Genomic DNA, 17,486 nt, shown 5'->3' with positions numbered 1-17,486 from the left:
ATCTTCTGCCTTGCTGGATTTTGTTTGTTTCTGGGTGCATTATGCACACTACAAACACAGAAGATAGAAATAACATCCTTTGAAAGAAGGGGTTGACAGAGATTCTAAGACAATTCTCTTATCTGCCTTTCTTACTAAACAGATTTCTTACAGAGACTGAGAAAGAAATTCAGGTAGGATTTCGATTCTCAAATGTTAACAACACTGCAGAATGTCTCTGGAAAGAAATTCCTTTCATCAGAACTGCTCAGGGAGATGGTTGAATGGAAATCACTGTAAAGAATGAAAATGGGACACAGGAAAGAACAAATTTGTAACTACAAAGAACAAGGCAGAATCATACAGAATAGAGGAAAGGTTGAATGTAAGGGAGAATATAAATAAAAAGACATATGCTAAGAATAGCACGCTAAAAAAAGAATTAACAATTGTGCCTGGAATAGCATGCAGGGGGTTAAAAATACTGGGGAATAGAAAGTTGAGAAAATAAAATAATATCCATCTGGGAAGAAACCATCAAAACCCTCTGAGAAAAGGTACAGGGTAAACTTAGAGAGGAACTGTAGATGCACAAGTTGTGCTAGTGATTCAGTGGAAGCATGGATGAAAGAGGTCTATGTGAGGTTAAGTACCAGAAGTCCAAAGAGCCCAGCATATTTGCTCATTGTATTTCTAGAGTGCTAAGTGCAATAAATTATCTAAAATCCAAAAAAGAAAAAAAAAACAAAAAACAAAAACAAACAAACAAACAAAAAACAACCAAAAAACCCAAACACAAACCAATGAACAGAAACCTGAAAAAACAATCCCCAACCCCACAATCAAAACCTTGTCACCTGCATCATACCTCAATACTCTTGTTTAAGAGGCAGAAGACATATTAGACCATTCAAACTATTCAGCTCAAGGCAGTGTGGGTTTGCTCTCTACTCTATATTCCCATGCAACTTGTGTGGCTTAAATCTAAACTGTTCCAATGACGAGGATTACATCTCTTCCTTTGGAAGTGTTGCATGCTTAGGCCCATGTTGATAGACTACTTTTTTTTTATTATTATTTTTTTCCCCCTCTCATGTTCATTCTAAATATTCCCTTCTGCTTATTCTGTTATATATTTCTCGAGCATTTTGAATTAAATAACATCATTCATAGTAGGCTGTTCTCATATCAGGAGAGAAACAATGTGATGCAATACAAATCTTTTATTATGTTTTATGGACTTTTGGCAAAGAAACCTGGCAAAGCTGTGTTCAGAGTGTTCTAATAGAGCTCAGGAGTACTTTAAAAATAATATCAAAATGAAAGATATATTATTCTCATACAGATATATATTGCAAGTTCTTTGTAAGGTTAGAAAGTTTTTTCTAACAATTTTGAATTTTATTCAAATAAAAAAACCCCAAACCAACATTTTTCCTAAACTCAGTTTTCTCAGCTGCTTCTTATAAAAACTTTGAAAGAGGATTACAGAAGTGGATGTTTCAAATTGGGCTCTTGGGTACAAATTCAGGTGCCTGAAAACCTGAATTTTCAACAGTTTTTTTTTTTTATTTCTGAGGTACTATGGAAACAAAAGACGCTCAGCACAGTTAAATGCCTAAATAAAATTTTAATACCCTAACTCAAACCCTTGATTTTGGACTCCATTACCCACAGGAGCTACTCTAAATTCACACAAAAATATGAAGTTTAGATAGTCTTACACAAATCTTTATGCGTGCGTTAATGTTCAAAACATAAAATATCCTGTGAGAACTGGTGTTTATTGATAGAGAATAACAAAATGTGATATATAAATCTATGACACTCCTGTCATATTCTGGTAAATCTGTCATCTAATTTCATAAGGGACATAGCAGAAATGGAAATGTTCCAGAAGAGAATAGGACAATGGAAATAATTAGAGACCGGGAACGATTTCCATATGAGAGAGAGAGAGCTGTAACATAGAGAACTATTAGATGGGAAAGAAGGTATGTGGGATGCTGTTATGGAAGTATATAAAATAACTAATGGTAGGGAGAAAAGGAAGAGCCAGTAACACTAAGTGATATTTTCCACTGATAAAAGATAGCGCTTGATTAAGTGAAGGTAGATTGATAAAGATTTTTGAATTATTAGAAAGCTGAAGACATAGCAAAGGATGGGTCCCCTTCAAAACATCAGGCTTTAAACTAGGGACATTCATCTTTGAAAATACTATCATATTTTGAGAATGGCTTTAAGTACATTTGTTGGGGTTTCAACCATAAATTAAAAAATCTAAATCTATGCATTTTATATTACATGTATTCATATATATTTAAAAAACTATTATCCATATTAAGAAACCTAAAAATCTCCCTCAAGATAAGTCAGACAGGAAAATTTTCTTCTTGCATGAATCATAGTATTCAGGATTTTCCAATTTGTGAAACTGAAATTAGTATTTTTAAAAGTATTTTTAATAATAAAATAATAATAATACAGCTAAACAACTTCATTTGAAACCAAGATGGTAATAACCATTACTTTTTGATTACAAAACATGAGATAAATTTCCTCCAGTAATGATGTAATCATATCAGATTTATTTTTAGATTAATTTAAAAAAGTTGGGAAACTTTCAGAAGTTTGTCTCATAGGAGCCTGTGAATAATATAGCTGAACAGTGTAGAGATACAGGGCTGAACAGAAACTGCTTTTTTTTCAGTTTTGTACTCTGAGAAGCATAGCTAACTACTCCCTGGTACTGGATGACAACCCTAAGAAATCTGCTTTCACACTTCCACAGTGGCTAGACAAACTTTAGGAGAATTTCTGAAGGATATAAAGGCAAATGAGGAAGAGAGAAAAAAGTAAAACCCACACCAAGGATACATTTTTAAAATATAGATGGATGTAAATGCAAAATCCAGATCCCACTTTCCCTGTCAGTTTTGGTATAGACCAGTTTTGGTATGGGGGCCACCTGTAAAACTTGGAATTGTTTGTGAGTTTGGTTTCCAAAATACCACCCACCTCTGTCCCAGAGAGAGTGATTCTAGGATTTCAGTTGCATGTAATCCTTAAAATAGACACTCTAATAGGTCACAAAACCTACAGAGATTGACATATATGCAGGATACCACGGGGACTCTCATGTCTCCATTTTGGCCTGTGTCTATGGCTAAATAGATTTGTCACAAAGTCGATGCATTTTTTAGTCAAGGGCACCAATCTCGTCAGCGGCTGCCAATAAATTTCTACAATAGAATTTCTAAAACAGCAGCATTTTCAGACACTAGCCTTCCAAATGGTGAAAATTTGAAGTAACTTTTAAAAGATTAAGTAATCGCCAAATTCGAATCTAGATAAGTGCCTAAAACTTTATTTTTCCCCAATAAAAGTTGGGGAAGTACAAACATTGAAGCGAAAGCTTAATTAATCACTATAGAGATATTTCATGACTATCTCCAAGACTCCAGAAGTCCTTCATCTGTAGTAGATGAATTGGACAGAGATCACATTATTCTTTGCAAGAGTCATGAAAGATTTTGTGATTATGGTTTTCTTTAATCTGTTCATTCTCATACTAATTTGAGTATTGTCTGAGGATGGATAAAGCTTATGGCATATCACTGTTACTATCAAACAATAAATCTGTAACAGAAAATAGTTTAGTGACAGACTTTCTAAGCTTGCACATCAGAAAAATTACTTATGAAAAGGATATATACTGCTATGTAGAGTCACACAAATATCATGAAAAAAAAAAACAAAACAAAAAAAAAACCCAAGGAATACAGTACAAATTATGTTAAACAATAGGCAATATCATCATCAAGTGCATCCAAGTTCAAACCAAGGAATTTAGAAATAGTATTGATCCAGTGGGAAATTATGTTTCAAGCCAAACATTACAAAATATGCCCAGTCAAAAGTCACATATCTTTTCAAATATATTGTCTTTTTATTCCAGTATAAGAAAATAGATCTGGAGTGTCTATTGTGTTAGCCTTAATTTGTGTAAATCCAAGTACTCCTACCCACAGGTTAAGGGAATGTAAAAATTAAACGGGAAAGAATATTCAGCCATAAACTTATTTTCATTTTCCTGGTTTTTTATGTTGTCCATCAGACTGCATAATAATATACCTTGTTAAAATGTTTGATCTAAACCAATACACTTCAGAGAACTAATGGAGCATTAGAGAAAGTTTTGTCATAAATGTCTGGTTTTGTGACCTCCCAGCAGGAAAGGAATGAAGCATTAGCTTCCTTTTGAATGCTGCAATAAGCTAAGCTTAATTCTCAAAATAATACACATATATGCTAAGAATTTACCTCCCAGAAGTGCCTACTGAGTTCATGAAGTAAATAACGTGGTTAGTGGGTCTGGCATTTCTGAAAAGGTACAAATCTCCTGGTTTATGGGTAGTTGTCATATTTTAGAAAATTATGCAGGAAAAGTAAATATATCCAAACATTTATTTGAATGGAATTCATGTTTTTAAAAGGCATAGCAATTATTTTATCTAAAACATTAAAGAGTAAATAGTCTATTCCACTTCTTAGACTACAGTTGTTATTATGTTAAAATTTATGCTGAAGTGAAAAGAATGAGAATAGAATAAAAACATCAAAGAAATGACCTGAAGGTTACATGCACAGGGGAAACACCATTGACATAAGTAGAATTGTCCCAGCAGTGATGCTGGTCTACTTCATTAGAAAGACTTCGAAAGACTTCAAAGACACCTTATATAATACAAGCTAGTATTAAAAAAAAAAAAAAAAAAAAAAAAAAAAAAAAGGTCCCAGTGTGAATCCCAGGATAAAATAACAGATTCAGGTATTCTGAAAGGCAATTTTAAATCTTAATGTTTGGACTGTGTTCAGCAAGACAAATTTTCTGTATAATGTTGATTCAGTCATATATTGGAACTCAATAATGAGGATATTTAAATAGATTTTAGACAGCAGTGTAGAAGAGTAAGACTGTATGATAGGGTTCTTGGTCACTTTTCTTCTGTGCACAGAAAGAATATTATTTGTACACATCTGAGATATATTTTGAGGTGACAGCATGTTTTGTTTGGTACCATTTCTCTAACAGTATCTTTACATTCCTTAAGTACTTGCTTCCTCTTTGGACCTCATCCTTGACATTGCTAAGGTTTTTTTCAATGTGATAAGTCATAACCAGTGAGGTAGAAACCTAGAGCATGGCATATCAGTCACTTTATTTTTCTTCTGAAACACAGAATCAGCAAAATGAGCTAGCAAAAATCTAGAAGTTTCTGACCAACTTTGGCTGCAATGGTAGGTCTGAGCTGCATCAGGAGTGTGACTTTATAAGAAAAGAGTGAAGTGCAAGATTTTTTCCTTATATCTGAAATTGCATTTTTATTAGTGTGTTATAACATACGACAATGTAATAACAAGTGACTCTTTTCTTCTATGAATTTCAATATTTTATTAAGGTTGTTTTTCTTAATATTAATTATGAATTAATTAAGAAACACACACTTGACAAATTTAGAGTGACCTCAGCAGAACTTTAAGCAGAACCTCTTTTAATGCACTGAAGCCATCCGGTGTTCTACACTTACCTTATTTTGTCATGAAGTCCTGCTTTAGTCCCCAAAGATGTGAAAGCAAATAGCTTCAGCTCAGGTTGACAGTATGTGTGTTGAAGAATACGGAAAACATCCATTTGCTCAGTTTCTTTCTACTTCCTCCTGCTTTAGAGATTTTATGAGAACTTTTTTTTTTTTTTTTTAAGACATCTTAAAGCAATAACAGAAATAACCTTGGTTTAAGAAGACATCAGCAGAATGCTATCATAAAATGTTCACCTGCAATTCACAAAGCTCATTGTTATAAAGAAGCATTCCACTTTTTGATCTGCCTTTCTTTACATTTTGAAAGCTGGGGAAATATTGAATCTTGATTTTGCACTTAGTGTCATAGAAGAGGGGTCCCCTTACCCTTCCTGTAACTGAATCTAATTGAGCGGATGGACCCACTGAGGTGCGGAGCTGGAGGCCATGTTGTCTTTGTACAGTTGTGTAGATGTTCAATTACACACACACATCAGCACCAGCTTTATTTTATGTTTCTTGTTTTTTTCTGTTCAGGTGCAATAGATTTCCTGTTTACTTTGGAGACTTTCTGTGTGGATACGCATTTTTCAGAGATGCTCAGAAAGCTCCAGTAAGAGTTTTTGGGGGTCAGACTCACCTAACATTTACATTGTAGATATGGAGTCCTGGTCTGGACTTCTTTAGAGTAAACAAAGTCACTTTTCTCAAGTGAGTTGTCTCAGTATGAGCTGAATTGTATATGCAAGTACCTTTTTTCTCCATATTATTTGTTAAAGGGTGATGATATTAGTGCTGCTATTTATATGATCAATATCTACATTGGGACAGATTAATTTTATATTCTTATTTTCTAAAGCTAACTAAGTAACAATATTAATGCCAAATCATAATGATTTAAAAATAAAAATACTTTCTTACCTTGCTCAGGCAACTATCCATTAATTTCCAAGTTATGCTGTGTACTAAGATGCAAGAAAATGTAGGATCAAGCCAGGATGTGTTTTAATAGAGATTCAGTACTGAAATAAGTCAATTTGATTGTGAAGCATTTGAAATTTTTGTCAGTGAGAAAATATTTAAATTCTTCAGAACAGAATTGGGTATTCCCATATTTTATCCCTATTAACTTTTTGATGGTCACAACAGGATGTCACTGTTTATTAGTACTGAAAAATTAATACATTAAGTACATATTTTTATATTTAAATTCCTGATTGTTACTATTGAAATCAATTATCCACCCTCATTTCTACAGTATATCTCAGTGTCAAATCCCTCTTCACTCTGTTTTGTGAAAATTCACACCAAAGATATGACGAGGGACATCAGCACATATAAACCAGCCAGCAAGGCTGTTGGTGTCGCCCAAATAGCTTGTTAGTGAAAAATTTCTTTGTATGCGTACCATTCTTCAGTTGGAAACACTAAATGCACATTAGGGTGCCTGTGTGGAAAAATATAAATCAATTAAAGAAATATGGACACTGGAAATATTAAACAAAGCCACTGGCTTAATCTGTCTTGTAGCAGTTCTTGAAAGACTTCTTTAGTTCTCATCCTAGTGAATGGCTGATTACTCACAAAATTGCTGTCTCAAGCAGAAAGTCTTAGGGAACTATATTGCAGCTGGATAATTAAGTGTCTTTATCTCTTTGTAAATGGGCCATAAGGCATTCTATTTCAGCTCACTAATGAGGACCATTTTATGGTATTCCTAAGTGATGTCTTTCAAATGCACAGTGAATTGAAGCATTATTGTTGTTACCAGTCACTAAGGCTGGATTTATTGGGAAACAAACTTGATAACTGTTGATAATTTATTAGGTAGTAAATAATTATGCCCTGGAGAGGATGAAAGCTCACTATGTTAACGTTTTCCAAGACTGAGTCAATTCCTGCAGCACTACAGGAGGGAAATTCTGCTTTAAATTATTTATTTAATTGCTTGAGTTTTATTTAATAGCTCAAGTGCTCTTGAATGCAATGGTTTGCTTTTTTTACCTCATACTTTTAGAGGGTGTGTGGGAGGAAAAAGTAATCTGTTAGCTGTTAAAACATTTCTGTAAATGTTAATGTGAGGCATCTAATTGGCTACACCTTTTTTTCTGTCCTCCCCACCTTAGAAATATGAATCTGAAATTCTTGTAGGTAATGAGCATTAATGTTCCTAAGGAATCTGAGAGTATACTACTTCCTAGGCTGGTAGAATCATTGTAGCCCTACTAACTGCATTTCAGTATGGCCTCGTAGTTATACTGGATTGTATTTAAGACAGGTTTGCACATCCACTTTGGCCTCCTATATGCAGTAAGAGCCTTGCGTGTAGCCATGAAGGGCTAGGGGTTAATGGCAAAGGGGCTATTTTTGCTTTTGTCATTGATCCTGGGAAAAAATACCCTTCCACTTCTCCATCTAGTTTGGCAATTGGAGGGTCACAAGATGAATCAGATCACTGGAGAAGCTCAGTGGAATGATAAATCTGTATAACAAACAAAGAAACAAACCAAGAAATCAACAAAGCAAATAAAACCCCCATGCCTGTCTCCCCCGTTGTCCTCCTACACCAAACCAAAACACTTTCTGCCAGATCTCCTATTAACTGACTCATTCTGTGGCTATGGAGGCAGTCTACAATCAACAGAAATTTCAGCAACAGCACTGGTCCTCTAAGTGACACCCTGCCATTGCACTGGGTTTTGGGTTATTACTAAGTCATCTCTTAGACATTAAAAATATGTGTGTATATATATAGTTACTTATACTGTCATAAACTCTAAACATTTAAATGAAGGCCAGCATTTTCAATTCTAATCATTCAGCAGATGAGTGTGCCTGGGGTGAGAAAGGAATTCTGGAGTTCTGGTTTCTCAAACCTTCTAAAATACCTGTGTAAGTTCAAGGTAAGCTCCCAAAGAAATCTTGAATGAAAGACACAGTAAGTGCTACTTGCCTATCAATGGTCAAAATTAAAATAGTATTTTATAAATTATTAAAAAAAAAACCTGAAAGAAAATCAGAAAAAAAAGTACCACAGTACAATTCATGATGTACTCAAATACTGTATAAAGTATTGGACCCTGAGTAAAAAAAAAAAAAAAAAAAAAAGATGGAAAAAGCTACAGACAGACGATCAAAGATGTGAAATAACATCCATAAAGTATTTCAGAGATACTTCAGGGAGTGTAAAATGTAGTAGGAGAATGCAGTAGAAATCATAGATGGCTTGTAGAGCATGGATGGAGAATTACTGACACTTTCAGCTAAGGGTGAAGGGTTTAAAAGCCAACAATGGAAGATTGTCTTTGACGTGGTACCTTTATGGAGTTCCTTGGTATGGGACACTGAATAATTAAAATTCATGTGGCTTCAAAAAAATAACTGGAGAAATTAATGGAAGAAAATTCTTTCGAAGACTATTAGATATGTAGATATTATATCTGACAGAGGAAGAATCTATGCTATAAATTCCTGGATATGCTTGCCTGTTCTTATTCTGTTTTCCAGTTATCTGCTTTGGACATCTGTTCTAACTAAAGACTCTTTTGGGCCAGGTATTAGCCCATCCCTTGAAAAACCTTAGGGTTTTCCTGGTCAGGGGAAGGCCTAAAAGAAAAAGAAAATAAGGCGAAAATAAGTAATTATGAGGGTGCAAGCAAAGAAGAAAACAGAAGATCAGTGAGGGTTAAAAAATCAAGTCTGGTGAGGAAGATCCATGACAGATGCTGGAGTTGGGACACTGGAGAGGCTGGAGTGGCAATGTAGCCTGGTATAACCACTCTCTTAACTTCATTTGGGATTAATAGGAGCCTTGACAATAAAGTTTCATAAACTAGAATCTGCAAATGTATACTATATAAACTTGATTATTGAATAATAGTTCCCAGAACAGAAATATTTTATTCTAGTATGTAAAAATGAACTTTTTTTCCCAATATGCCTTTCCCCAGCTCTTTTTGTCAGATTCAGAGCAATCTCACAAAGAAATATTACTCTGAAAAGCATTTTGGTGAATGTATACTTTGCTAGAAAGAAAATATATGTCCAAGCTCCAGACCTAAACTTTCTCTCACCTTCCTAATAAACAGATGTGATTACACAATCATGCACAACAATGACTTATCTGAGAGGACTGCTGGACTCTAAGACATTCAGAACACTCAGAAGCGGCTTTCATATTATTATCATCTTTTTTTTTTTTTTTTTTTTTTTTTTTTTAGAATTTGATCTTCAGAATTTGTGGAGACAAAAATAAAACATAGTGTTAATACAGAAGGAAATAAAGTTGATGCTGGAGAAAGTTTTGAATCAGGTGTTGGTAGTTTGTCTTTATAATAATTTAGAATTGGTTACTAAGTGCATATAAATTAACATTTAAAACTTTTACTTAACTAGCTGGTTGCACAAAAAGTTCCCGATGTTTTATCAGTAATAAGTAACTGCAATATTTTTTTCAATTCTATACATGTCAATGTATTGTAATTTTCTAATTCTTTTTCACATTGGCTATATTGGTTGACAGTGGTAACATTAATAATCCAGAAATACCTTTTGGAAAGGAAAAAACTCATAGTATGTATTATGTACCTAAACAAACTACAATCTAGAAAATGCCCCTTTACAGTCCTTTTTTTCAGGGACACAAATGTGCTGTTCTATGACTACCATTTTAGTTTGTAGGCAACACTGTGTTTATCTGGAAAGCATATCTGACTTGAAGTAAGCCTCCAGGTTTATGCCTTTCCCTGTGATTTGTCTAACTTTTGCAGCACAGCTGCATTGTCACAAGGTTATCTTGTTGCAGGGAATAGTTGGATGTCACAGCCAGCTATTGGGTTTCAGTTTAATGTTTGCTCTCAAGTGGAGGTTGGTATATGCAAGACTAGACCACTTAAAAAACAGACTATACCTCTGGCTGTAAGTCAGCAAAAACTGAGTGGCTGTAACTCTTTGCATATTTTTCCATCTCAAAACAAAAATAATCTTCACTGTTTCTCTGTCAGATCTGTTTGTGGTTCCTGCTGCTAGGTCTGGGAACATACATACATGTGTGGGACGTGTTCCAGGCCTTCTCACTGGGGATATTTGACTGACATCCTTTTGATAACATTAGCAAACTGTTCCTGATTTGATTCGTCGTGAGCCAGGGCACTATTTGCCATCATAACTGGAACTGGTTGTGCACAGCAGCTGCACCCAAATGTCTGGAAAAGAGGTCAGAGATGCAGGGTCTCCTACAGAATGTAAGGATTCCCCACTGTACGTCTGGAACCATGACAAGATCAAGGAAAAATGTATTTGCAGTCTGGATCTAGACAGAAACTGCCATTTGGTAGTCCTTGAATGACCCTGTCCTGGGATCCTACAGCTGTAGGTAAAAACCATCAATTTACAACCTTCTCCTTTTCAGAAGCTGCTCATCTGGGGACAGAAATGTTCACCTCAGATGCTTTTGATAGAGCAGATAAAATTTAGGTCAATTATATTTGACAGTAAGTTATGGGGAGAGACTTTTCCATTCTGGCTTCAAATGCATGAAGGATTTTATTCTAAATGTCTTTTGGTATGTATAGTGATTATTAAATCCTACAAGAAAATTAAATTCATGTAAATAAAGCATTGAAACAATGAAAATGTAATCATTCACTAAGACACTACAGAAATCTCTGCATATCTGTCCAGATAGGTCACTATCATGCAAAATATCCAACAGCTGCCTTTCATTTGCTGGCAGTATCACTAAAGGATGTAAGACTCTAGTGATTAACTCAGTCTCAAATGATTTCACAAACATGGCAGTTTGGATCTTAAATAATTTAGTAAATACAAATATGATTTTATTGATTCTATCAACATAATGAACTGCAGTTTAACGTTCTTTATTGCTTACAGACAAACGGTACTATTCATTCACCAGATATATGATGGAGACTTGAAAAGCAATGAAATAACTACTTCCCTTTCTCTAAAACAATTAAAAATATTAATTGTAAAAAGCAAGTATATATTTTTAATTTTTTTTTCTAGTAGAGAATAGATAATTTTCATGCATCTAGGAAAAAAGATAGATATTGTATGGTTTAAATTTCATATTTCTAGAGGAAAACTAGATTACTAAATATTTCAGCGCTATTTATTCTTAGTAGTCAGTTTGTGTTTCTTTAAACCCAGACAGAAAAGCAGGCATCCTTCATTTGTGATAGCTGTTAGGAACTAGTAAATTCACTGACTTATTTTCATAACTGATAGCAGAAAAATGGTCTCACCCTACACAGAGGCACACACAACTAACAATCAGTTAAGGGATTTCCCTGGCTACTTTTTCGAGAAAAGGCCCTATGTATCTCTGCTCTACTTGCAAGTGCCAGCAACTCTTTCTAAGAAAACTAAAGATGCTACAACCTCAGGTTCCCACCCCAGCTTTCTACTGAAGGTTAATACCCTGTTAGTAGGAGCAGCAGAACAGCTGCTCAGCCCTGATAGCTTACAGCCTGTGAGTGAGCAGAAACCTCTTTGATTCGGGTTCCTGTTTCTCCACAGGGCTGCAGAGCAGTTGCATTGCCAGAGCTGCTACCTCTACATGGGAGCAGCCATCTGACAGGGCTCTGCATGGTACCTGGTGTATTACCTGGACTCAAACCATCATCCGGGGCACCAAGGAAAGGAAACAGCCAAAAGACTGAAAACTGAAAGAAATGTTTCATCAAGTATGGAAACACATGTAGCATAGCCCAAAGAGAAAGTTATTGGTCTAAAAAATGAACCAAAAGGCTTTTGGAAGTGCTATCAGAGAAGAATTTATTTCTCTTGTTAATTCTTCTTTTGTTCAAGAAGGCAAGATTTTCCACATAGGCATAATTGCTTAATCCCCAGTTTATTCATCTGGAAAAGGCAATCAAAATACCCCTCCAGGGTCCAAATTTTGGCTAAGCATTCAGGTTTAAAGAATTATCATATTATTTGCTTGACATAGACTTATCTTTTTCTTCTGGTACATAAAACTTTGGCATAAACATTGTATTTGAAAATAGCTAAACTAACTTTAGAAATCTGTAAAGTAAATTAAGATCTTGAAGCTGAACAAAGAAATGTAATGGCTACGTATTTTGGTTTAGAACTGCTTTCTTTGAGCCTTGTCACTTTTTTTTTTTTTTTTTTTTTTTTTTTTTTTTTTTTAAATTATTTATGCATCTACTATATGTGAACAAATACATGATTCAGGAGCTTCACTTAATGTATAAAGCATTCAGGGTCTATTTAATGTTATAGAAAAAAGCAGGCTGGAGCTACAGTAGGTAGAAGTGGTTTGGAAATTGTATGGAATATTAAGTTAAAAAACCAACAGCAAATCTTAGAAAAAATATATATTACCCTAAAAGAACATTGCCAGTAACATTCCTGAGTATCCATTTGATGATAACTTTGGGCTGTTGCAAAATACAGTCTGATGTATTAGGAAAGACTAAACTTCGTGCTGGTTGTGCTTAATATACTGTGCTGCAATCTGTTATAGTTCAGGTCCTTCACAAGGAGCTATGCTTTTCTTCCAGTGGGAGCACCAGCTCCTGAAAGAGGGGTGATAAGCACCCAAGGAAAGCCATCTTCTGGCTACAGTGCTTCACTGAATAAAACCCACCGCTGCAAAAAAAGAGTGTTGGGTGCTTAGTCTATCTGATGTATGTAATCTCAGGTATTTCAGTTGTCTGATAATGAGAGGAAGGACAGAAGGAACTGGGCATATCTATGGCATCTATCTGCCATTGCCACCTTCATCTCTTACATCAACAGCAGTTCTATTGTGTTTTTTTCTCATCTTTAAGCATGAGGAAAGAGTTTATTTCTAAATATGCTTCCTAGACATCAATCTGCTTAGAAAACTATTTTCAAATCTAATTCTAATTACTCTGTAATTAAAATATTACTTTGTTTAAAAAGTTAAATAATATGAACTTTAGGATATACTCATGATTTTTTGTGTAACTTTCAGTTAAAAAAGAACCTAATTCAGATTTCCTTGACTGACTCTTTAAGTAGTTCTTTCCAAGTGATTTTCAATGTGTGTATAACAGTTAAATAGAGGTAAAATAATCTCTTTACATATAGATATTAAAATATATGTTTAAAACTCAAGGAAAGCATCACTCTGCCTCTGCACAGCTAAATACATTTTTTCAGACAAGAAAGGCTGATGTCTGAAGTTGAAAAAACAGCATTAGAGAAATTCAGGCCAGGAAGAATGGATCTAATCTAAAGCCCCCTGGAATCAATGAGAAGCTCTGCTTTAACTCCTCTAGGCTTTGGCTCCATCCCCAAGTAATTATTCAGGTTGGAGTTTGGCCATTGATACTAACACCATCTGCTTACAGGAAAGTACCATTAAATCTTTAATTAACACAAATTGTGAAGGTGACAGTTCTGTCTTATCAAAAAAGTGGCACCTTTGAGAGAGTGCACTGTTGATGTGTACCTTGCTGAGGACCTCATTCCTTGCCATCTCACCGGGAAGCGTGTCATCTATATTGCATTGCCAGCACTACCTTTTCCAAATATGGCCAAGTTTCAAAACCATTGATTTTCCGATTGAAGTTCATATGCAAGTTTATGAATCAGGTTTTATTTTTATTGATGATATTGGACAAAAATAATAAATATACAGCAAATACATGAAAATAGAGATGTAAGGGGGTTTTGTTTGCTAAAATCAAATTTTAAAAGAACAAAGTAAAACACATAAAAGTGAAAAAAAGAATATTATGTGTGTAAAATGCTTACCTAGAGAGCAGGATAGTCTTATGGTTCAAGATTGGATTTATCACTGGTTTTTTATTTTCACCTTTTCACAAAATCACTGAGGTAAATCTTCCTCAGTTTCCCCATCGGTGAAATGGTAATAATTCCAATTCATCTGGAAAGAATTTGACATCCTAAAATGCTGCTTTGAGGTATTCAAATGTGTGGCAGTATATCAAGCCACAAAGACTAGGCATTACTGCATACCATCTTATAGCCTGGATAGTCCCACATGCTGTGCCAAGGCCATTGCTTTTGTGCACACCATTACCATTAACCATCAGTTTTGCAGCACAGGCCACTTCATTGAGAGTGAATAATTCATAGTCCCTTTTGTACCTATAACTTACACTTTCAAGTCAAAACCAAAAAAAATGTGTCTGTCACCAGAAAATCAGTGCATCTGCAGGACTTAAATATTGTTTCCTCATTGTAGCGATTAATGAAGTGCCGTCCCGGATCCTGCACAGCACTTAAGGGCATGTTTAAGAATCTGAGTAGACTGATGGATTTCCATGGGAATCCTGATGTGCTTAAAGTATGTGTTGTTGGAATGAAGTCATATCCTTGTGGGGTCACGCTATTTTTGTTTGTGAAAGTGAAGGAACACTCTCAGATGTTACTCCTTCTACAGGGAATCTCCTGGTTGTTCAGGACTGGAATCCTCAAACATCTTGCCCTCCTGATTTCTCAGCCCAGACTCATATATGTGGCCTGTCTTCAATATACAGGATCAAGATCTGCAGTGGTGTTTTAACATTAATTGTTTTCCTGTTCTGAGCTAAAAATAAATTCAAAACATCATGACTCTAAACAACTGATTTCAGTAGCACTGATTTTCTTTTTTTTTTTTCCCCACTGATTGTGCTTAGCAACTCTTATGTATGTAGATATGAAAATCATTAAATAATTCTCTGCCAAAAAAAAACAAAACAAAATTTAAGGCAAAGAGCTCCCTTGACTCAAGTCCCCTAGGCTACTTAAAAGGTAACACCTCATGGCGGAAGGGCACAAACTCTATCCTTCCAGGGTTCTGCATTGCTGTCTTAGGTGAGCACCTGTTGATCACAACACTGACCAAATTTTCCACCTCCATCTGCCATCTCTGTGGAATTCCTTGGCAACCTCCCAGAGACAGCTTGAGTCAGAGGTGACACGTGCAGCTGCACAGACTTTTGCCCTCAGAAGGAATGTGCTGTGTTCACCTCTTGGTAGGCAGGATGCTGTCCTGACATAGGTCTGCTGGTGCCTACTCTTCCATCTGTCTGAAAGTTTCACACTGCTTCTCTATTAGAATTTACCAAATGCACTAACTGCGTAAGAACCATAGTACTTAACTACTGTGTATGTTTAAAAGGAATACAGTGTACAAAAGTGCACTTTCTTGATACAGAAATGCTTAAGATTGTTGTAACTTACCACATTTTTATTGTTTTGCAGTTTTACTAAAGAATGCAAAAAAGGAAGAAGAAAAGCCTTTCAGAGACTGTGCAGATGTATACCAATCTGGTTTTAACAAAAGTGGGGTCTACACTATTTATATTAACAATGTGTCAGATCCTAAAAAGGTAAATACTTGTTTTATTTTCTTGTTTTTTGATATGATGTTGCTCTGGCTTTAAAGGAGCATTCAGAGCCTTTACTGAAGTTCTCATTCTGCAAAGGGTTGTACTGGTACGAATAACCTGGGCTATGTTTAGTCTTGGAAAAAAATAAATAGAATGAAGAAAGTGACAAACTGTATTATTGCAGACATTCTACTTTCTCGCTGACAGAGTCCTTCCTAAGATCCAACATACACTAAATAGTTGACTCAAATCCTCCTACTTGGCAAGTTCAGTTGAATCAGACTATGGGTGCAAATAAATCTGCAATGAAGTTTAGAAGAGAATTAGTAAAGTACTATAATGAGGAAGCTGGTAGAGCGATTATCTGGTAGCACAGGGAAAGAAATATCAGAATGAGTAGTTTTTAAAGATAAAGGTTTACAAAAATTCCACTTTTGTAGGGAAAAGGGAAGAATGTTTTTTGCTGTAAAGAACCAACATATTAGCAATGAATATTAGCAATGTTTGAAGTGATGAAGCATGTATAATCCTGTACTTGCAAAAATATCATTAGAAGAGGGTTTTTTTGATGAAAATGAAACATTAGCCTGTAAAGAAGACTCTTTTTGGAAGACTTTTGTTGCTAAGGTACCTGAGACAGTTGAAGCTAGGAGCGTGAGAGAATAACCTAAGCCTAACTTACACATGGAGGAATGATAGCTCTTCCTCTGACAGGGCACTATTGGGAGCAGCCCCAAACAAAGCTAAGGGCTGATTACCTGGGAGAAAAAAATACACTGTGGGACAAACAAGAGGGAGGGAACCACATCTGTCTAGTGAATTTATTCTGACTGCATTAAAATGGTGACCCTGAAAACAGGAAAACACAGAAACAAACATTACTGATGTTATATTCTATAGTCATTTTATGATGATATTAAGATATGTAAAACTTATTTCTAAACTGAATTTGGTTTTATTAGAGGTATCTGGAAGCCTGTAAATGTCAAGATATTATGGTTTATTGAGGGATAAGAGTTCATTAAACCATGAGTAAAATTGAGGTGAGGGAATGCTATGGGCAAAGACCAATATAACTGGTGAATGTGAATAGAAAAATAATTGGCATGACATAAAATAAAGAAATCCCTTTAAACATTACTGAACAGGACGAGAACAATAAAAGCAGTTCTGCAGAAGCACTCAAAACAGAGATACATCATCGACGTCCAAATAGCATGTACATAGAGGGAGTGGCTTTTCTTAGCCTTATTAAAGTTCATGAACCATCCCCAGAAGCTAGGTTGAAATGAAAAACAACATTTCTCTGAAATTAACGTGGCACTAATGTATCTGGTATATTTACCTTAAACCCACTTCACGGGTAATATAAGGACAGTGACACTATGGACACCCTGTATTTGTGCTGTATCCCTGTTTGCAGACACTGCTATCAATCCATACAGGCAGCACAACTCAGCTGACATCATTGTATTATTTTTTTCCTGGAAGCTTCCTGTTTTAGAAAGAAAACACATGTGTGTGTTGAGGGCGTTTCTGCTACCACCTGTTTCTGTCTTGCTCT

The 17,486-nt window shown here is 35.2% G+C and overlaps 1 protein-coding gene across 1 annotated transcript in view; it reads left to right on the top strand.

The window, feature by feature from the left end:
* Positions 1–17,486, top strand: part of ANGPT1 (angiopoietin 1) — a 167,921-nt gene that overhangs the window by 92,254 nt on the left and 58,181 nt on the right. The window contains exon 5 of the mRNA XM_026843655.1: positions 15,795–15,922. Within this exon, the coding sequence (XP_026699456.1) occupies positions 15,795–15,922 (128 nt within the window). The remainder of the gene's footprint in view (positions 1–15,794; positions 15,923–17,486) is intronic.

This window comes from Athene cunicularia (genome assembly GCF_003259725.1).
Source record: "Athene cunicularia isolate RWA chromosome 2 unlocalized genomic scaffold, athCun1 chr2_part1, whole genome shotgun sequence".
In the NCBI taxonomy this organism is placed as follows: Eukaryota; Metazoa; Chordata; class Aves; order Strigiformes; family Strigidae; genus Athene; species Athene cunicularia.
Note: the sequence above shows the minus strand (reverse complement) of the source record. Positions and strands in the feature narration are given on the sequence as shown.